The sequence below is a fragment of the Acinonyx jubatus genome, chromosome B4 (assembly GCF_027475565.1).
Source record: "Acinonyx jubatus isolate Ajub_Pintada_27869175 chromosome B4, VMU_Ajub_asm_v1.0, whole genome shotgun sequence".
In the NCBI taxonomy this organism is placed as follows: Eukaryota; Metazoa; Chordata; class Mammalia; order Carnivora; family Felidae; genus Acinonyx; species Acinonyx jubatus.
This window is the reverse complement of record NC_069387.1, coordinates 134,790,109-134,811,981: the sequence shown is the minus strand read 5'-3', so window position 1 is coordinate 134,811,981 and position 21,873 is coordinate 134,790,109. Positions and strand designations below refer to the sequence as shown.

At 57.2% G+C, this 21,873-nt stretch overlaps 1 protein-coding gene across 6 annotated transcripts in view; it reads right to left on the bottom strand.

The window, feature by feature from the left end:
- The window catches only part of ARHGAP8 (Rho GTPase activating protein 8), a 55,823-nt gene that overhangs the window by 33,738 nt on the left and 212 nt on the right, over window positions 1-21,873 (bottom strand). The window contains exons 1-3 of one of the 6 annotated variants that reach the window (XM_053199488.1): window positions 19,920-20,235; window positions 5,647-5,765; window positions 2,812-2,955 (exon numbers count right to left, since the gene is read on the bottom strand). In XM_053199488.1, the coding sequence (XP_053055463.1) occupies window positions 2,812-2,955; window positions 5,647-5,765; window positions 19,920-19,927 (271 nt within the window). In that variant the 5' untranslated portion in view covers window positions 19,928-20,235. Of the gene's footprint in view, window positions 1-2,811; window positions 2,956-5,646; window positions 5,766-19,919; window positions 20,244-21,873 lie in introns of those variants that run through there. The other 5 variants (XM_053199486.1, XM_053199487.1, XM_053199491.1 and 2 more) reach the window with 5 other exon arrangements.

The window sequence follows — 21,873 nt, the reverse complement described above, 5'->3', positions numbered from 1 at the left end:
GGATGCTCTTCTCTCTCTCTCTCCCTGTCCCTCCCCTGCTCACTCTGTCTCTCTCTCAAAAATAAATAAACCTAAAAAAAAATTAAAAAGAGCAATGACCCCCAACTTACTTCCCAGGGCCCCTGGCTCTTGATTCAATCTCCTGCACCCCTGGAAACCTCACCCTACCGTGCGGCAAACCCTTCCCAGGTAGGTTTCTGCTTGTCCTCCAGGCTGACATTGAAAATCTCTCTCAAATTCATCCCCTCTTCTCCACGCCACCGCCACAGCACAGGCTCAGCCCTCTGTCCTGGCTCCCGCTGGGTCCCCCTGCGGCTGCCATCAGCACCCTCCACACTGCGGCAAGAAGGGTCGCTCTAAACCACAAGCCCCACTCCTCCGCCTCAGGCTCCCCAGAGCCACCAGGACCAAATGCGAACTCCTGAGCACACCCTGTGAGGCGCTGAGAACACGGTTCCCGCTAAGCAGCCACCTCTCAAAAGTACAAAAAGATCTGACGGGAAGCGGTCTATATGCGATGGGCTTCATTTGTAAAGACTGGGACAGGTTAGGGGCGCCTGGGTGGCTCAGTCGGTTAAGCAGCCAACTTTTGATTTCGGCTCGAGTCATGATCTCGCGGTTCATGAGTTCAAGCCCCACGTTGGGCTCTGTGCTGACAGTGCAGAGCCTGCTTGGGATTCCCTCTCTCTCTCTCTCTCTCTGTCTCTCTGCCTCTCCTCTCCCCTGCCCGTGCAGGCTCTCTCTCAAAATAAATAAACTTAAAAAAAAAAAGAGAGAGACTGGGACAGGCTGAAGGGAAAAGCATGGAGAAGGCGTATCTACCAACGCCAATAAGGAGAAAGCTGGTGCGGCTGTCCCGGCTAGATTAACGTCAGACATGCTAGGCGAGGAGTCACCAACACGGGCACACGGCCGTTGGTAAAGGAGGGCGTTTAGGAACAACACGTCAAGAAGACCTCGCAATCCGAAGTGTAGCTGCCCCTAAAAACAAAGCATCAAGACCCACGGAACAAGTACAGAACCAAGGGCAGAAACGGACACGTTTCGATCGTGGGCGCTTTGAACACTCCTCAGTCGACAGCTGATGGAAGTAAAGAAGTTAGTAAGGACACAGAAGGTCTGGACGCCGTCAATCAACAGGACCTCACTGAAATACACAGAACACGCTGCCCGATCCTGGGACACACATTCTTGCCAGGTGTATGAGGGACGTTCACCTAGATAGCTTTCAGGCTGCAGAACCTGTTGATACTCTTAAGGCTACTGAGACCCTCAAAAGGCTTAAAAAAAAAAAAAAAAAAAGAGTGGGTTGTTTCTATAGAGGTTGACCATACTAGAAACCTAAAAGAGGAGATTTAAAAATTTTTATTCATTCATTTAAAAATAACCCACTGCAGGGCCCCTGGGTGGCTCAGTCGGTTGGGTGTCTGACTCTCGATTTCAGCTCAGGTCACGATCCCAAGGTTGTAGGATCGAGCCCCACGTCAGGCTCCGTGCTGAGTGTGGAACCTGCTTAAGATACTCTCTGTCCCTCTGCCCCCTCCCCTGCTCATGCTCTCTCCCTAAAAAAATAAAAAAATGAAATTAAAAAAATTAAAAAGTAAAAATAACCCATTGCATACTAATAATGTATGTTTTATTCTCGGGAAAAATAACTGTTTCCTGCCTTCCTTTGGTGGGCACCTGGTCTGTGCTCCCACACTGGGTCCGGTGTTGGGGGAGGGGCAGAGAGAGAGTGGGGGACACAGAATCCGAAGCAGGCTCCAGGCTCTGAGCTTCAGCACAGAGCCCGACGTGGGGCTCGAACCCACGAACCATGAGATCATGACCCAAGCCCAAGTCGGACGCTCAATCGACTGAGCTGCCCAGGCACCCCCCCTGCTACCTAAACCTTAAAGGTTCTCCAGAAGGAACACCTGGGGCTTCAAACGGTTGACCACCTGTCCAACCCCCACCCTCTCCTCGTCTCTCCGAGCTGAGTGTGCACAAAGGACGCCCATCTGTGCCTCCGGGGCCTCCAACTGTCACAAACCATTCCTCTTTCCTTGACAAGATTCCAGCTCGGTGGGGACAGGAGCTAATGTTCACGGGGCTCTTAGTGCAGCAGTGAGGTGTCAGGGTCCACGCCTGCAGTGGCCAACTCCACGTGTCACCTTGACTGGGCTAAGGGAGGCCCAGGCGGCTGGGAAGACGTTCCTTCTCGGCGTGTCCGTGAGGGTGTTTGTGCAGGAGAGCGGCGTTTGAACGGAGTGAGGAAGGGCACCCTCCCCAGCGCGGGCGGGGGCCTCGACAGAACAAGGGGCACAGGGCGAATCTGCTCTGTGCTTGAGCCGGGAGATCCACTTTCTCCAGCCCGCGGACAGGGGCCCCCAGTGCTCCCGGAGGATCTCCAGAGCTTGCTGGGAGTGCCACCACCCGCTTGCCGAAGGCAGACCCTGGGACCTCTCCGCCTCCACGGTCGCAAGAGAGCCAATCTCTACGATAAACCTCCTCTCTCACGTCTCTCCACGTATCAACCCACACGCTGCCCACGTGAGAAACACACCAAGCGGCCCCGATCCCCTCGCGCCTGGTCACAGCGATGCAACACGTTCCCCCAGCCCCGCCGCTGGCCGTAGGGGAGGCTCGTCTTCTCCGTCCGGACAGGTGTTTGTTCCCTTTGAGGAAGCAGCATAACACTGCCCTTGGTTAACAACGCCAAGGAGAGGGAGGCAACGGGGAGGCAGCCCGATGAACCCACCCCCACCCCACGGGGCCCACGGGAACGCTGGCACCTGTCGGGAATCCTGGGACCACCCAGCTGCAACCCACCTGCCACCTGCAGGATACCGTGTCTGGCCACGTCGTAGAAGGGGTGATTCACGCTGAGCGCGGGGTCCTGGCCAGGTGTGGGCACCACCAAGGGCTTTCTCGCTATGCTCAGGGCGGCCGCCTTCTCTTCGTCCCTCTGCAGCTCTGTGGCAGACAATGAGGATTACAGGGAGTCAGCTGTCCTCTTGAGAAAGATGGGCAACGAGGGAGCCTCCCGGCGTCTCTTCATAGGACAGTCATCATGCCTCAAGAGTGCACCCACTGTGCATCTGCTCACTGTATACCTACTGTGCGCCCATCTCTGTTGTGCACCCACTGTGCGTCTGCTCGGTGCGCACCCTCCCCTCCTGTGCACCCACTGTGCGTCTGCTCGGTGCGCACCCTCCCCTCCTGTGCACCCACTGTGCGTCTGCTCGGTGCGCACCCTCCCCTCCTGTGCACCCACTGTGCGTCTGCTCGGTGCGCACCCTCCCCTCCTGTGCACCCACTGTGCGTCTGCTCAGTGCGCACCCTCCCCTCCTGTGCACCCACTGTGCGTCTGCTCAGTGCGCACCCTCCCCTCCTGTGCACCCACTGTGCGTCTGCTCAGTGCGCACCCTCCCCTCCTGTGCACCCACTGTGTGTATGCTCAGTGGGCACCCACCTCTCCTGTGGACCCACTATGCGTCTGCTTGGTGTGCACCCACCATGCCCCATCTCTGCTTTGCGCCCACTATGCACCCACTCCTCCTGTGCACCCACTATGCGTCTGCTCAGTGGGCACAACCACGGAGGGATAAAATGAGACCTGGGGGCGAATACTGTCCTCCACGCTGACAGGAGTGGAAACTGAGGCTCAGAGACAGGGAATGAGTTGCCCAAGGTCACAATGCTCATTGGCAGTGGAGTGTGGATTTGCACTTGATTTCCCAACTCCAAATTCCAACCCAGGCCCTCCTGGGAAATGTGGATCCAGGCAGCCGGCAGGAAACCGTGGCTGGGTTGAGGGCAGAAGGGGGTCACTGTGCCTCGAAGTAGGAAGGAGTGCTGTCTCCGGTTTAATTTTAGTAGGTGAGGTTCCTTCATATAAAACAAATCAAGACAGAGCTCTTTCCAACGGGAAACAGAATGGGGCCTTCAAATTTCAGGTGAGAGCAGACTGTGGTCCCCAGATGTACTGGGTGGAAGAGCGTTGCTCCAAGATTCACGTCTGCCTGGAAGCTCACATGTGACCTTATGTGGAAACAGTGCCTGTAGAGATGAAATTAGTTCAGACGAGGTCACACTGGATCAGGGTGGGCCCTAAACCCGATGCCTGGGGTCCTGCTAAGAGAAGAGACACGGAGGGAAGCATGCTGACATGCGGGCCGTGTACGATGTTAAAGCGAGTCGTAGGCAACAGTGCGCCCCAGAGAACTGGAAACGGGAATTCTAACAAACACAAGTGCACGCCGTGGTCACAGCAGCACCCTTCACAACAGCCAGAAAGTGGCCCCGGCCACGTGTCCGTCCGCGGATGAGTGGACACAATGTGGGCTGCCCACGCAATGGAGTACTATTTGGCCGCAAGAGGAACGTGGTACTGACCCGCGCCACGATACAGACAGCCCTGAAAATATTACGCTACGTTAAAGAAGCCAGGCCACAGGATGCGGGATTCCATTTACACAAAGTGCCCGGGACGGATAAATCCACGGAGTCAGAAAGCAGACTGATGCCTGCCCGGGGCTGAGGGAAGGAGTGACTGCCTGATGGGGTGTGCGGTTTCCTTTTGGGGCGAAGCAAATGTTCTAACAGGTGGATACACTACACGTTATGAATGGGCTAAATACTTCACGATGGCTCATTTTATGCCATGTTAATTTCACCTCCGTAAAAAACCGAAAACAACGGTTCAGCACACGGGGGCCCGGCCATAAGGAAACGTGAGGAGGCAGAACAAACCGGACCGTCTTAAGGAAGGCAGCGGACGGAGGAAACAAGGACGCTCTTCCCGCATCCCTAACCACACATCGGGCTGACATCGGGCTCACTGTCTTGCCACCGTATGGACCCAAGCGAGAGATGCTTTACTGTGCCGCATGCCTTAAAGCAGCAAGGGGAGCAAACCGGAAGGCGTAATTAATTGCGGGCTCCCGGGAGCCCAAATCAAGCAGCACAGGTAGACGCAGCCAAGGCTCCCCCCAGCATCGGGCGTGATGCACTGATGCTGCATCGCAGGACGGAAAGTCATTTCTTTCAGGGCCACGGGCCTTCGGCGGATCCTCGGGAGCCACTCTGGGTTATTGCGAACCTTGAGGACAGATGTGCACTAGAGGGAGACGCACGGGGTAGCCTGGCCCCAGTGCGCGTAGCAGGAACGGCCTCTCGCGGAAACACGTGCACACGTGATGTTAACCAAACCGCCAAGGGGTGGGTCTATGCAGAGGCCCTCCCCGCAGCTTGGCCCCTGTCACGGGGTGCCCTCAGCCGTGTGTTCCAGTCACCCCGGGCCTCAGTTTGCTTGTCTGTAAGATGGGGATGTGGACGCTGGCACCTTGGCGGGTAGCCTCAAGCAGTGAATGAGGATGTTATCCCATTTGAGCCTCATAACAACCCAGGAAGGTGGCTCCATCTCAGAGGGGCTCACCTGAATTTGCACAAAAGAACCCTGGAAAGATTAAAAAGTCACTACCTGGGGCTGACGGGGGTGGGGAAGGGGTAAGACCCCAGATGAGGGAGAAGGACAACCTCACCAAGCCCTTCTTACAGGGCTAGACTTTTTCCAGCCGCGTAAGTGTATTAGTATCTGTTTAAAGCAAACATCCGCCAACGGCCGCCTCGCGGGACAAGGCTGGAAGGAGAACGCGCTTTTACCTATTTCGGCCAGCTCCTCCAGGTCCGGCTGGGACATGTTCTGCTGCTCTCCAGGGTGGCCCAGCACACGGCCCCGATGCCACCTCTCAGGGGTCCAGGCACGGGGTCCTTCCGACACCCTGAGGGAGAAGCACACGGAACCCGGGGACATTGAACACACACGTGCACACGAGGGCTCAAGGAATGAAGGAAACACCCTTCAAGCAAGGGCCTGGTTTGCTTTCCCTCCTGAACATAAAAAAAGCACCCACTTCTGATTCTCCAAGACCCCGTGTCAAGACGATGTTTCCACCTCTGTTCCCCTGCCCAGCCCACCCTCTTCCACACAGGGGGAGGTCCACTTCCACAAACAGCTCTCGCAGCCAAGGGAGCCTGAGCCCTGGAAGGTGGCGCCGACCCCATGTGTGGGCCCCTTCCTCGGGACTGGTGCCCCTGGACGGAGCTCCTGTCCCCAGGTGGCCCGTGTCCCAGGAGAGCGGGGCAGAGGGGCAGTGGGGGTGGGGCACACTCAGAATGCGAACAGCCCTTTCAGGGCTGAATCATTTCAAGACCCCCGTCATCTCTGCCCAGAGAGATGCATGGTCACTCCTGCACCCGTTTTATGGAGGGGAAAACTGAGGCCATCAAAGATCTATTAGAACAGCTCATGCCTCTACAGCTAGGAGTTACCAAACGTGGTTGTTCTGTGCCCAGGATAGCACTTCGGTACCTGTGCAAATCTTTACGAGAATCCCTGTTAGTACCCAAATGATGGCATATGATTTATCCACGAAAAGGAACGCAGAACTGACACATGCTACCACGTGGATGAACCCTGAAAGCACCGTGTTATGTGAAAGAAGCCAGGCACAAGAGATGATCCCATTTATACGAAACGTCCACAAGAGGCAAGTCCATAGACAGAAAGTGGTCGGTGGCTGCTGGGGGAGGTGGGGGGTTAGACAGGTAGCAGCCAAACAGTGCGGGTTCTTTCCGAGGTGAAGAAACGTCCTAAAGTTGGCTGGGGGACAGTTTCACATGATGTGTGGGTACAGTAAAAACCACTGGACTATGTAGGCTTTATGGGGGTCAGGCAAATGTCATGTGAATTATATCTCAATAAAGGTGTTTGAAAAAATTAACAAAGCTGGGTCAAAACAGCACACACAGTTTGGCCTGATTTTTTAACAGTAAAAGAAAACGGACATTGTTACAATGCTGTGTCCTGGGAGCTTTAGGTTTAGGACTGATAAATCCATTCGGTTTTCCACGTTTATCCCTTTCTCATTTTTGCAAAAGCCTGTACTGCCCTTGGTATGAGATACAGTGATCTGAACTAAGACAACGTATGGCTAACAACACAAATAATGTTTTATGAACATAAAAAACTTAAAGCCTTGCTGCCTTCTAGTTCTTCAAAACTCCCTTGGGGCGCCTGGGTGGCTCAGTCGGCTGAGCGTCCGACTTCGGCTCAGGTCATGATCTCGCGGTCCACGAGTTCGAGCCCCGCGTCGGGCTCTGTGCTGACAGCTCGGAGCCTGGAGCCTGCTCCCGATTTTGTGTCTCCCTCTCTCTCTGCCCCTCCCCTGCTCCTGCTCTGTCTCTCTCTGTCTCAAAAATAAATTAAAAAAAATTTTTTTTAATTAAAAAAACAAAACAAAATAAAACTCCCCGTTGGCTAAGTGCTGTCTTTCGTCTCTCCACTTTACAGACGGTAACACTGACGCAGAGCAGAGGTCAGGGAGTCACCCGCCCGGTGCAGAGCCCCGTGAAGAGGCGGCAGGGCGGGACCCCAGGGATCTTACCCACAACACTGGCCGGAGGCGAGTCTGGGAGGGCCCCGGGCAAGGACAGGCACGGCCCTTCTCCAGGGGGGTCACTGAGAGCCAGCCCACAGTGGCTTCGCCCGCTGGCTCTCGGGGGAGAAGTCGGCGTCTGTGCTCGTCCGCGAGCACGACAGCTGCCGAGGTTTAAACATTAGGATCTAATCTAGAATGAAAACGACACGTGTGTGCCCGGGACGCGGCCATTCCACCCGCGGACACACACGCACAGCAGGTGTCCATGTGTGCACGGGAGCAGGACGGCGTGAGCAGCGCCAGCGAAAGAGCCCCAGACGGGAGACGACCCGAGGACCCGCGGACGGCAGAGGGGAGCGGCCACCGTCGCGCTCCGCAGCCGCGCGGCCCCGCCGAGCACAGGGTGGGGCGCCAGAGACGAGAGGCCGCGGGGCCCCGCTCTTCAGAAGCTCGAAGCAGGCGAAGCGAACCCGCGGTGACGAGGCCCGGGAGGGGCCCCCGGGCCGGCCACGCTCCGTCTCTGGGTGCCGTTACGAGCGCGTTCACGCTGCGAGAGTTCGGTGAACCCGGCGGGTCAGGTCTGCCAAGCGGTCGGGGGGTGGCGGGGGGCGCCCAGGGACTGGAGAGGCTGCGTGGGGTTCCCTGGAGGGAGGCGGCGGGAGGGCGGGCCGGGGGCGGCAGAGCCCGGGAGAGCAACCGGGTCCTGGGCAGGGCGGCCGAGCCCCTCACACGGAGGGGAACAGACTCGGGCCCTCGGAGGCGCTCCGGCCGAGAGAGGGACCCACACAGGAAGAGGTCGGCGTGGAGAAGGGAGCCGACCTCGCCGGAAACGTGGGGACGCGGACAGAGGTCACGCACGGGCGGGGAGGCCGCGATCACCAAGAACACCAGGGCACAGCCTCCCCGGCCCCCGCTGCCTATGCCGTGTGCACGACAGGACGATGCTGGGGACACACGCTATGCAGAGCCCAGGCCTGCAGTCACACGGGCGGGGGGTTCCTGGCTGGACAGGGCGGACAGGTGTCCTCTTGGCCACCGGCATCCCCCCCCCCCGACCCCCCGCCGGTAATCACCGGCTTTCCCCCACACACGCACACGTGCACGTACGTCCACATGTGCAGAGTCCGTGTGCACATCGTATGCTCACACAGCCTGTGCAATGTTGAAGGAAGCTCCGCTTTGGGCACCGAGGACAGAACCAGGGGTCTTCGCCTGGCCAATCACGGCACCAAATTCCCTGAGCCGCGGAGATGGGCTCAGGAGTGACCACGTGCCCCCTGCTGTTCCAACCAGAGTGAACTCTGAGACTTCTATCGAAGCTACTGAGAATACTTTTTTTCTTAGTTTATTTATTTTGAGAGAGAGAGGGGGCACACAGTGGGGGACAGGCAGAGAGCGAGGGAGAGAGAGAATCCCAAGCAGGCTCCCAGCTCAGAGCCCAGCGTGTGGCTCAAACTCACGAACCGTGAGATCATGACCTGAGCTAAAATCGAGAGTCGGACGCTTAACAAAGACTGAGCTTCCCCGGGCACCCCTGAAAAGAGATACTTCTTAAATGTGTCCTGCTGGGCCCAAACCTGGAGGACATGGGCTTGGAATGACCAAAGGTCACCACCTGGAACTTGAAAAAATGAAGCCAAAGGCAGAAGACACAGCTAGATAGGGAAACAGTCCCTAAAACACTATGCGCCCGGATCCAGCTGCACCTAAATGCAAAGATCCCATAAATCCTCTCTTCTGCGTAAGTCGGTTTGGGTTACAGACAACCTGTCACTTCTCTTTTTTTTTTTTTTTTTTTAACTTTCTGATGTTTATTCATTTTTGGGGGGTGGGGAGAGAATGAGTGGGGGAGGGGTAGAGAGAGAGACAGAGACTCCGTAACGAACGGCACGAGTTTCTGGATCATGCACATGTGTGTTCTCTTACAAGTTTCTGCACTCTGGACAACTGTGACCAAGAAACAGCTGTAGGGGCGGCTGCTTGCCTCAGTCGGTTCAGCGTCCAACTCTTGATTTCGGCTCGGGTCATGATCCCACATTTGTGGGATGGAACCACCCCGTCGGACTCTATGCTGAGCGTGCAGAACCTGCTTGGGATTCTCTCCCTCTCCCCCCTCTGCCCCTCACTCTCTCTCTCTCTCTCTCTCTCTGCTCCCCCTGCCCTCCCCTGGCTCTCTCTCATAATAAATAAACAAACACTTAAAAAAACAACCGTAGATGAGAGTAAGGAGGCTGGAATGCTGCCCTTGCCCGGCCCCCTCACGCTGAGAAAGGCCACTGTCCCCATTTACCAGAGAACAAAACTGAGGCCAAGGGACTGTGCACACAGGCCCAAGTCAGCCCCGGGGTGCCTCCACTTGTTCCGGGCTCCTCACACCTTCTCCCTGGCGCACGCGTGCCTAGGCTGTCCGCATTTCCCGCTTCTGGGAGCCACGACACTGCCCGAGCTCACAGGCCAGTCTCGACCGGCCTCCTCCCTCGCCTCCTGGTGCGCCCCTGCCTCCACCTGCCCTGAGGCCCCGGCCGGCCTCCTCGCCTCCTCTCCTCGGACGGCTATGTGGCCTCGCCAAGGGTTTTGCCCTCTCGGGCCGAGACACGGCAAAAGCTCTGCGCTGCCCGCCTCACTGACTTGCTGCTGAAGCCAGTTGGTGGGAGACCCCGGCAGGGGGAGGGAGGGAGAGGGCAGAGGCACCCGGAGAGAGGCCTCAGGAAGAGGGACAGGGGAGGCCTCGGGGTCACATGCCTGCGCACACAGACAAGGGCACCCTGGCTGTGCTCTCTGGGCCATCACCTCGGGCAGGCCCCTCCCCGTGGCACAATTCCAGACCAGTCCCCGGAGACCCGCATTTCACACCAGTGACCTGACCCACCGGCTCCCTGCCCTCGCCTCCCTGGGCTGGCACACCCTGCATTTTCCTGAGGTCACCTGACCCTGGAGGCCACGGCTTCTGAGGGCAGGGAAGGTAGATGGGGTGACGGCCGCACAGCCAGCCAACCGGGGCCGGGGTGCACACGGGGGATCGGGCTTGCTCCCTGGCAGGAATGGGGTGCACAGAGCACCAGGCAGGGGAGGCCCCGCACCGCCCGACCCGGACCCCAAGGCCCACTCTGTGCGCGTCAGGAACGCCGGGCCCTCTTCCCAGTCCAGCTCTCCCCAAACCGGAGGCAGCTGGCTGGGGACCTGGGAGGACAGGAGGGTGACACCGGGCCTGGCTGAGAGGCCCTGCTGCTGGCAGAGAAACTGAGAAAAGAAACTCAATCACCTGCACCCTCACTCTGGGCACGGCCACGGCAGCTGGTCTGAGAGGAGAGGTGGCCAGGAAGCCTGGTGAGACGAGAACTCTCCTCAGGTTAGTCATTTGTCCCTGGGCCACCCAACCAGGCTGGCGGCCGGGCACAGGGATGCCAAGGGCCGTTGCTGCCTGGGGCGGGGGAAAACCCAGCCTTGTGGGGGGAACGCACCGCCACCCTGTCATTCCACTTTTCCCTTACAACAGGCACGAGGGGCTCCCTGATGTCTGATGACGGAAGGGGGCCACCCTGTCCCCACCCCCAGAGTCCCACCCGCCCCTTTCGTGGGCTAGCCTGGGATGATAAGCCCGTTACAAGCCAGACAAACAGCTTGAAAGCAATCTTCTGGAGGCACCTCTTGAGGGACCCACCCGACCCAGGGGAGGAGAATCCTTCTGGAACGTTCCTGCTTCAAAGCCTCACAGGGGGCACCAACCACCAGGGGGAACAGCCAGAGTGGACCCAGGCCTCTTCCTCCTCCATTGCCCGTGGGGAAAGGCCTCCCTGCGACGCAGCACATCTGGAAGTCCTGGCGAGGCGGAGTCGGGAGTTCAAAGCTCCCAAAGGCAAGAAGGCTTTGTGTTTCCTCCAGAGTCTGCTTCGGTTAAAGCAGAGTAATATTTACTCCCTTTTTCCCTTACAGGCTCAAAACCTTTACCCCGATCCCCTATCTCAAAATGCACAGGCAGCTGGATTTGTCTTAAAGTCTGTACGCCCAGATGGTGGGCTCGTCACACATAATTGGTGCCTTGTGGCAACAGCTAGTCTGGGGGAGGGGGAGTCCTGTGAGCTGCCCCCCCCCACGACCGTAATCCTACACTGGAAAAGAAACCCAGGCTCTCCCCACCATCCCAGGGTGCTCCGCAGGCTTGCACCACAGGCCTCCCCCAACCCTCCACACCCCTCCGCTGCAGGCCGTCGGTGGGACCCCACCCCACACAGGATGGGAGTGCGGCCAGGGCAGGGGAAGGAAGCCTATCCTCAGTGCTGCTGCTCAGGAGCCCAGGGGTTCCTCGGGAAGGCCGCCAGGCACAGGTGGCCTGTCTTTCCAGGTCCAGGAGCCCAAACGCTGCCGACTGGCTGGCTGGGCATCCAGGGGGGCAGAGGGCTCTGGCACCAGGGTGAGTCTGGTCCCATTGGCCTTGTGACGGTTGATTTTATGTGTCAACTTGTCTGGCCAATGGTGCCCAGTTGTTGGTCAAGCACTAGCTCAGATGCTGCCTTGGAGGTATTTGTAGATGTCGTTAACGTTTACAGTCAGCTGACCCTGCATAAAACAGATGATGCACCATAATGGGGGATGGGCCTCATCTAATCAGGTGAAGACCTTAAGCGCAAACAGGTTTTTTTCAGAGAACAACTTCCGCCTCAAGACTACAACATAAAGGAGTGCCTGGGTGGTTCAGGTGGTTAAGCGTCTGACTCTTGATTTCAGTTCAGCTCATGATCTCGGGGTTCGTGAATCGAAGCCCCGCGTCGGGCTCTGTGCTGACAGTGGGAGCCTGGACCCTGCTTCGGATTCTGTGTCTCCCTCCCTCTCCGCCCCTGCCCCACGCTCTCTCTCTCTCTCTCTCAAAAATAAACACAAGAAAATAAACTTTAAAGAATCAAAAAACAGTGACACAAGGAAGGACCGCAGTGAACATACTGTGTCATCAACTCTCACTGTGCAGCAAGAAAACTGAGGCCCAGAGAGGGTGAGGGACTTGCCCACAGTCACACAGCAAGTCAGTGGAGAGCTGGATCTTAAAACCAGGACTCCTGACTCCAGCCTAGAACCAGAATGACTCCACATATGGCGGGAAATCGTCAACCAAACTTTTTTAAATGCAAAGAGGAAAGGAACCACTGGCACGTTCCATCACCCCGCCCCAACCACAGTTAATTCAGTCTCGTTGTTGCTTCCAGGAAATTCAAGGTGTTGCTCTGTGTCGGGCCAGGATTCAACTAGGAATCCTCGGCTGGTGTCTGCAACGGGACCCCCCCCCCCCCCCACTCATCAAGTGTCTTGAACTGTTATTTGAATCTCACGCTACAAACGGACCCCCTGGCATTTATGACCAGTCCTCGCAGGTGCCTCCTCGTAGCCGTGTGAGCAAACCTGTGCCTTGATGGAAAGACTACACCTTGTCTAGAACAGAGAACACCCTTCGGGGTTGACTCCACCCCTGGGAGCTAGTTTATAACTGCACACTGCTGTCGGCTGAGAGCAACACGAATAATTCTCGCCTACAGACGTGCAAATTCCATCCTGTCTGGTGGACTTCTCTCCCTTCCCCGCCCTCCTCCCCCCAAATGCCCCAAATCGCCTCCATTTTCGTTTCGATCCTCCCGATCTGTAAGTGCCTCTGTACTTCAGATCCTTTTGACCAGTGACAGCGTGTGCCTGGTTCCCTCACAAGCTAAATAAAATCTTTAACTGTGTTCATTTTTCCGTCAGTAGGACGGTCAGGGTTTTCTGCCTTTTTTGAAAATTATCGTTTAATGGGACTTTGCTCTGGGCGCCTGGAGCCTTGCAAGGAAGGGACGCTGAATGAAGGAAAGGCATTTCTATCCCTGCCTTACTAACAAGAAAACAGGGGCATAGAGGATGAGGCCCCACTGCCCAGGGTTTAAGTCCAGCTTGGACTCCACCCTCACCCCTCACCCTGGGCCTCCTTCTCCTCTCTCTCTCTCTCCCATGGCTATGGCCACAGAAACCCAGCGCATCTGAGGCTTTCCCAAACCCCATGCTGCTCCCACCTACCCCAGGGCCTTGACACAGACTCTTCCCTGAGCCTTTTAAGTTCTTTCCGCCCCCGTGAGGTTTGCTCCAAACAACAAATATGTTATTCCAACACCGCTTCTCTGATTCTCTGACATGAACTGGGGTCCTACAATGCAACCCTGTTCTGACACAAACTACCAGGAGTCAGCACAGACCCCACTGGTGAATGGCTCAGTCCCACAGTGACTGTCCCCATTTCGGACACCAGTCCCGAGTCCCAGGTTCCCAGGCTGTTGCACTTCTGTCTGACTTGGCTACAAGTTCGGGGGTTCCCACAGCCCCCATTCAGGTTCAGCAACTCAGTAGAACAATTCACAAACTCAGGAAAGCACTTCACTTATGGTCACAGGCTCACGGAACGGGATACGACTCAGGACCAGGCAAACAGGAGCCGCACAGGGCAAGCGCTGGAGAGGGGGGTGCGCACGGAGCCTCCCGCCCACCCTGGGCGCGCCACCCTCCCAGAACATCAATGCGCTCCCCAACCTGGAAGCTTCTCGGTTTCAGAGCTTTTACCCATTACCCGTTGCGGGAGACGGGCATGGCTGAATCACGGCCGTGGGGGATGGCCCCTCCCTGGAAGTTGAGGGGTGGGACTGAAAGTTTTAACCCTCTAATCAGGATTGGGGGGGGGATGGGGGGAGATATTCTGGCCACCAGTCCCATCCCCATGCTATCAGAGGGCCCAGCCAGAGTCGCCTCATTAGCATGAACTCAGGTAAGGTCAAAAGGGATCCTTTATGAATAAGACAAGACACTGCCCCCAGGAGGGTCTCCAGGGTTCTCAGGAGCCCCCCGACAGGAAATGGGACAGAGACCAAATACATGGATAGTACACTGCTCGGCCTGTTTATCCTTTATCCTCGGACCGTGTCAGAGGACTCCCCCTCTGCAGACTCCCCCACAGGGTTAGTGTCCCTCACCCCGTCCGTAAACCTGCACCGGCTGCAAACATGTGCCTATTTCTGTGGCCCTTAGGTTAATGTTACCACGGGCCGCCCTCACCAGATCAGTTTCAGGAGGGCCGAGCTGCTGTGTGGACTTGTTAAAACGGGATCCCGAGAACCCAGCTCCGTGCAGACACTACAAATGGACCCTTTCTCCTCGGCGGTGACTTTGGGGCACAAGCCCGTCACCCTCCACCTGAGCCCGCCCACCTCAACTCCCGCCAAGCTGAGCTGTGAGCCGGGCTCCCGGAGGAGCCCCCGCCGGGATGGGGGCGCTGGGGCAGCCGGGGCGGGGGTGCTGCGCCGGCTGGAGACGGTGGACCAGAGCAGGCACGTGGCAACCTGGATCCTATGCAAAAGAGATTTCAAACCACCGAACTCATCTGTTTATAATTCACAGCAAAATGGTTTGTTGCTATAAAAATATATTTGCACATTTCACAAATAGACCCTCCCAGCAATTATCTTAAGGCGGTAGCTACAACTTAACACCTACCAACCCCGGGCAAATTAGCACCACGCTGAATTCGAGTGGTGTGGTCCTGTGCGGGGCGCACAGAGGAAGGGCTCGGGGAGGAGGGGGCTTGTGTCTCAGAAAAGGGGTTCTGCTAAAGGGCTCGGGGAGGAGCGGAGGGCCCCTAACCCCATATTTCACAGGCCCCAAGGCCCAGGGAGAAAGGGGCTGGCACGCCCAAGGGGGTAGGAGCCCTCGCTCGTGGCTGGGAGGGGGTCACCGCTGAGTTGGGATTCCGGGCTCTCTAAGGGTACCCTGCAAAAAGTAATTTTTGCCCTTTGTTTCAGCCATGCCCCAAATGCATGAACTCAGACCCCCCCACACTACCCACTCTGCCTCCCAGACAGCACTGGGTCCCTGCCACCAGCAGGAAGGCCTGTGCCGACCATTTGTGCAGGTAGCCGGGCCAGAGGTCACTACAGCCTGTGCAGGGTGCCCAGGTGAGACACCAGCAGCAGCAGAATCCAAAGAAGCTGTGACCGGTTGCATGACCTTGCCAGAAGCCTGCCCACAAGTCCCAGCGAAGTCTGGTGCTCTGAAAGGGCCAAGGGACCGCTGGGGCCACCCACCCCTCCCATGCCTCTCGTCGCCAACGTCAAGACTCGGCTGCTCCCACAGCCTCTGGACAGACAAGGCTGCTCCCTCCCCAGCATTCCTGTCGCCCTGCCTGGGGTTACCCACGTGCTCACTCGGGCTCACTCGGGCTCATGCCATCACCTGCAGGACCCTGTGGGGTGGCCTGATTACCTCAGAGTAATCCTGTCTCCCTTCTCAAAGGTTTGTGGGGGAAACCAAGCCTGAGCCAGTTGGCACATGGCAGTTTCTCTGGTCTCAGGGGTGAGTTTGTTCAGGCCCATGAGGCACCGGGACGATTTCCAGATGCTTCTGAGAAAGATCTCAAGAGAGGAGTGCCGGAGAAATCTCTCTCCAAAGAGCCAGAAGAGGCCTGGAATGGCTGCAGCCAACTCACTTCCCACTGAAGATCCAGAGGCCCATATAAAAAAGGCAGAGAACTGCCAAACCTTGAACCAGCCATACCTGATCTCCACGCTACTGCCATACCACTTCAGCTACATGGGCCAATAAATCGCCCCGCCTTGACTTTCTGGGCCCGTTGAGAATTGGGCTTTCTCTTCATCAACAGTGTCCTGGTGCTTTGGTTGCCTGCCCACCCCAGGCTGGGAGAGGGGCTTCCTCGGGGCTCTGGCAGCTCCCAGCTCCATCACAGCCCTCATCAGCCTGCACCATACGTCCTGTCCCTGACCTGCCACCACGTGTTCACCGACAGCCAGGGCCGTGGGTGGCTCACCCCAGCCCAGGGTAGGGACGCAGCAGGAGCTGGGAGTATCTGTTGAACAAGAGAACACACAAAGGGCACACAACAGAGTCCAGCATTCAAGGCCTCCTTGGCCTGGTCTTACCAACAACCCAAGATCACTCCCACTACCCATCTCACTCACTCCATCCTCCGCCATCCAGGTTGCTCTGTCCCTGGAGACACAGTGGGGTCTCTGTCATAATCTCCACCATACAACTCAGACCTTCAGGGTGAGGGGACCACGGGCCCTCACCTCTCCTAAGGGGTGTTCAGTCCCGTGCTCCCCACCCTCAAACCACCCAGACCTCCCCCTGAGTGCTGCACTTGAATACCCCGACTGCCCAATCCACACCTCTCCTGACACCCTCTGAGCACCACCTGCCTGCAGTTCTTGGAAGAACATTCAAACTCCTGCAAAGCACCTGAAAGACTGGCTCTTTGTGCCTGGGCCCGCCACCCTCTCACGCCACCTCTGCACCGACCCCACTTGCGTTGCTCCGGCCACAGAGGCCTCAAGTGTCTCCGAGGCTGCTCCTCAAACACATCAAGCTGTGCCTGCCTCCGGGCCTTTACACATGCTGTCTCAGCTACCCGGAACACACGGCCCCTACAGGGAATAAGCGATCCCTAAGTGGTTCGCCATGATCACCACCGGCTCAAGTGCAATTTAATAATTCAATCTGGGGGCGCCTGGCTAGCTCATGCCCATAGAGCATGCGACTCTTGATCTCAGGGTTATCAGTTCAAACCCCAAGCTGGGTGGAGAGATTACTTAAAAATAAAACCTTTTTTAAAAAGTTCTTTAAAATAATCATAATAGGGGCGCCTGGGTGGCTCAGTCGGTTGAGTCTCCAACTTCAGCTCAGGTCATGATCTCACGATTCGTGAGTTCGAGCCCCGCGTCGGGCTCTGTGCTGATGGCTCGGAGCCTGGCGCCTGCTTCCGATTCTGTGTCTCCTCTCTCTCTGCCCCTCCCCTGCTCACATGCTGTCTCTCTTTCAAAAATAAATAAATATTAAAAATTTTAAAATAAAATAAAATAATCATAATAATAATTCAATCTGAATTCAAAGCTCCCTGCTGCTCCTTGGAAACTAAAGTAGGATCCACGGGGCCCCACTAAACCCACTCTCCACCTTCAGATACCTCTTTATTAAAGACGCGGCTACTGTTTGCCAGGTCAAATAAAGACTTACCCTCACTGTGGCCGGAGAAAAAGGTCCCCGGGTCTGAGGGGAAGGTCGGCCCACCCTACCTCCCAGGGCCAGGGACCTGGTTCTGATCCCCCTGGGCCCCCATCCAGGGGCCCCTCCGTACGGGTGGCCACCAGTCCCTGCTCCAGCCGCCGTGAGCAGCAGGGACAGTCACAGGGAGGGACGTGTTCCAGCCGGGCTCATCCCTCCTCGTGGTGCCACCTCAGCGGGGCCAGTCAGCTCCCCTCAGCTCCCACTTCCTGATCTGTGCAGTGGGCACAACACCTCAACGAGCCTCAAATGAAAGATGTCACGCTGAAGGGTCAGTGCCTTCAGAGCCACACGCATCGTAATGGTCACTGTGGATGCAGCAGCGAAGCACAGAACACGCGGAAAGGGGGGGGGGGGTCAGGTACCTCCCAAGTCAGATTAACCGGCCAAAATGCATGGACCTTATCAGGATCCTGATTTAAAAAACAACAACAACAACAAAAAAAGATATTTGAGGCAAATGGGAATCCACATACTAACTGGCCGTCGGATATTATGGAATTATGCTAATTGGTCTATTTTTTTTTTTTAGGATTTAAGAAAATTTTTTTTTTTTACATTGATTTATCTTTGAGAAACAGAGTGAGACAAAGCATGAGCGGGGGAGGGGCAGAGAGAAAGGAGACGCAGAATCCGAAGCAGGATCCAGGCTCTGAGCTGTCAGCACAGAGCCCGACGCGGGGCTCGAACTCACGAATCGTGAGATCGTGACCTGAGCCGAAGTCGGACGCTCAACCGACTGAGCCACCCAGGCACCCCTAGGATTTTATTTTTAAGTCATCTCTACACCCAGCGTGGGGGGTCGAACTCACAACCCTGAGATCAAGAGTCACACGCTCCACGACTGAGCCCGCCGGGCATCCCTGTGTTAGTTGTTTTAAGTGCAACACCAGTTCTGTGGTCGTGTTGAAAAAGGGGATTCATACTGGAATATTTACGGAGTCTGAGGTCTGGGGACCACTTTACAATAACACACGAGTAAGAAAGGGAAAGAGGAGGTGAGTAGGTGCGGGGGAGTGGGTTGGAGGTCCCAGGTGGGGGAGCCTAGGCCAGGCTTGGCTGCAGCATGGCCGTGGTTGACGCTGGGATCCTGCTTACTTCTGAATACCTGACGTTCTCCATAAATAAGAAAACACAAATGAATAAAGAACGCAAGGTGTTGTAACAGCACAGAACCGAAGCTGGTGACCTGGGAGTTACGGGAGCCTCAGTAGCAACAAGAACTTAGCGGAGAACAAGGTCTAAAGAAGAAGCAATTTCCAGGGGCGCCTGGGTGGCTCAGGCGGTTAAGCGTCCGACTTTGGCTCAGGTCTCACGGTTTGTGGGTTCGAGCCCCTCGTCGGGCTCTGTGCGGACAGCTCGGAGCCTGGAGCCTGCTTCGGATTCCCTCTCTCTGCCCCTCCCCCGCTCACTCTCAGTCTCTCAAAAATGAATAAACGTTAAAAAAAAAAAAAAAAAGGAGGCAATTTCTAGAAGCCCCACCCACGCCCGCTGGTTCAAAATCCTCCCCGGCTTCAACCACCAAAGCTCTCCCGGAGATAACAAACGTGCCAGCCCAGACAGCCTACCTCCCGCCCGCCTTTTCTTGGCTGGTTTTAATTTGACCCTGAGTGGGGGGAAGGGAGGGGACAGCTCCCCTGGAGTTTCTGGACTCCTGACCTGCCAAACCAGTTCCTTCTGATGGACAGTCACTGGGCTAACTCACGGCTCGGCTCTGTCCAGCGTCACTGAAGAAAGAACCACTCCGCCCCTCGGCCAAGGGCAGGAACGGGTTCCACACAAGCTCGCCCTTCCTGCTTTCCCGCGCTCGTGGGCAGAAGGGATACTGACACTTACAAAGGTGCACAGCTTATTCGGAGGCGCTTCGCACAAATTAACCACCCCGATGACCCCACGAGTAGGTAATAACACTGTCTGCATTTTGCAGATGGGACACCAGGGCACAGGGTGGCTACGGCTCTGGTTGGCAGCTGCAGGCCACACAGCCGGGGGTCAGGGAGGTGGGGGAGTCAGGCTGACCACCCGACCCCCACTGAGTGCCCACGTACTCCCTCTGAGCCGCAGGGCAGCCTGCTGACGCAGCCTGTTTGAGAGGTCAGCAAACGGTGACCATGACCCAGCCGGGTCTCCGGCCTTCCAGGGACCCAGAAACTTGGACTGCACCCGGGGCCTCCGCGTGAGGTCGCTGGGGCAGGACTCAGGAGCGGTACGTCACTTGCAAGAGCCCCACACCGGGCATCTTCAGGCCGTCCCCACCCAGTACCGGGCCCGGAAGGGCTCCCCTCAAATGTGCCCCAGGAGGCTCGGGGAGCCTCTGGATACGCCTGGCACGTGTTCTCTGAGCATCCGTTTTCACTTAAGGACTGAGGGAAACGTTTAACGATGTATCTGAAAAACTGAACACGTCATTCTTACATTGCCATGCCGATTTCCTCGAGATCGGAAGGGCAGTCACCAGCCGACTCTGACTGTCCCCACCACGAAGGCAGACCTCAGTGCCCTGGAAGGAGCCACAGCACAGCGGGCATCAAAGCTGGCTCTCCACTCACTCACTGGCCCTGCGACCTCGGAAAGGCACCCGAGCCTCCTTGCCTCAGTTTCCCCATCCCTGAAAGAGGGTTAGAATCAAGGAATGGGATGGGTTCTTGGGTGTGGGGAAAGACAAGCACCCCGGGGGACATCCGGGTGGTCTGAGCTCTTACTGTCCCCTCTTTAACGGAAGCCACCGTCTCTGGTGTGCCCACAACTGACTTGGCCTGGAACCAGCTTAGTAGGCAGATGCCGTTGGTCCACAGGATGTCTAATCAAGTAAGCGTCCAGACCTCAAAACATCTCGCTGAGGTCACCTTCCAATGACTCCAGTGACGTTTTCCAAGTAAATTCCTGATGGCTCCACCTATGGTACCCCACAGGCATTTCCACCCCAGCTTACAGGTGAATTATCCCCCACCCTCTGGGTGACCTCAACATGCATACCTTCCTGCCCACCTCCCATCCATCTTCCAGTTCAATGGCTGCCTCCTCCAGGATGCCCTCCCTGACCTCCCACTAGCCACTGACCTCCCTCTGGGTCCCCTGTGGGCAGGGACTGTGGAGATAGATGGCTGTCCACACGGAGTAGCTGGGCTCGGGCCAGTACCCTGGGTCCCTGTTCACCCCTGCCCCCCCGCAGCGTTGGATTAAAGGAGGAACTCACACACAAGGTCCCCAAAGTGCCAACAGAAACCACCCAAAGGAGGTTTACTGTTGAGTCTTAATTTAAATTTTGAGTTTCTACCTGGACAAACGTCAACACTGCCTTTCACAGACACGCTGGAGCACAGCACAGCGCCCTCTGGAACCCGCCCAGCCTCTGACGCGAACAAAACCTCAAAGTCTGTGGCGGCCAGACAGCCAAGGCCATGTGCCCACCCCACCAAACTAGGACTCACAGGAAGCCCTGTGCCCCGCTTCCTGAGGATTCCGCGGGGCCTTCTCCGGGGACCTTAGCCACCAGCCTTCACACACCTCCCGAGGCAGCGGGGACCCCCAAGCCAGTGCTGCTGTCAGTGACCCTGGGAATTCTCAGGCCGGCCGATGCCAGGGGCTGAGAACAGTGAAAGCAGCCAAGACCTCTCCCCTAACCGGTTCCAGAGGCTGACCGGCCGGGGATCTGTTTCTGGCCCATTAATTCTGGCTTCTATCCTCCCTGCTGACCCAGCCAGCAGCCCAGCCAGCGGCCTGGAGTTTGAATAAGCCTAGCGCCTGCTCTGCCTCTGTTTTCTCATCTGGGAAGTGGAAAGATGCCCCCCACCTCCCTGGTTCGGTGTGAGGGGGGGCTGATGTGCCTGAAGTGCCACCCTGCGTCATGGGAGAACCCGAATTAGGGAAGGAAAAAGGGGGGCGGCAAGTGTGAACTGAGACAGCCTATCCAGACGGAAACACAAAAGTGGGGGAGACCTGGGGAGGGAGGGTGCTGGGGGCAAGAAGGAGGAGACAGAGGAAGAGGGAGAGGAGGAGGCAGGCGGGGAGCAGGGAGGAAGGGGTGCAGGGCAAGGAGGGGGAGGAGAAGCGGGGAGCAGAGAGGGAGGGGTGCAGGGCTAGAAGGCGAGGGGGTGCAGGAGGAGGAAGAGGGAGGGAAGGAGGGGGGCCGGGAAGGAGGGGTGCGGGGCGGGGAGGGGGAGGAGAGGCGGGGAGGGAGGGGTGCAGGGCGGGGAGGGGGAGGAGTGGCGAGGAGGGAGGAGAGGCGGGGAGGGATGGGTGCAGGGAGGGGGGGGAGGAGCGCGCTCCAAGAAAACCAGGGGTGGGGGTGGGGGTGGGGGTGGGGCGGTGAGGGGCAGGGACGCCCGCCGGCCGGGGCGGGGCGGCTGGGTTGGCCCGGGTCACGTGT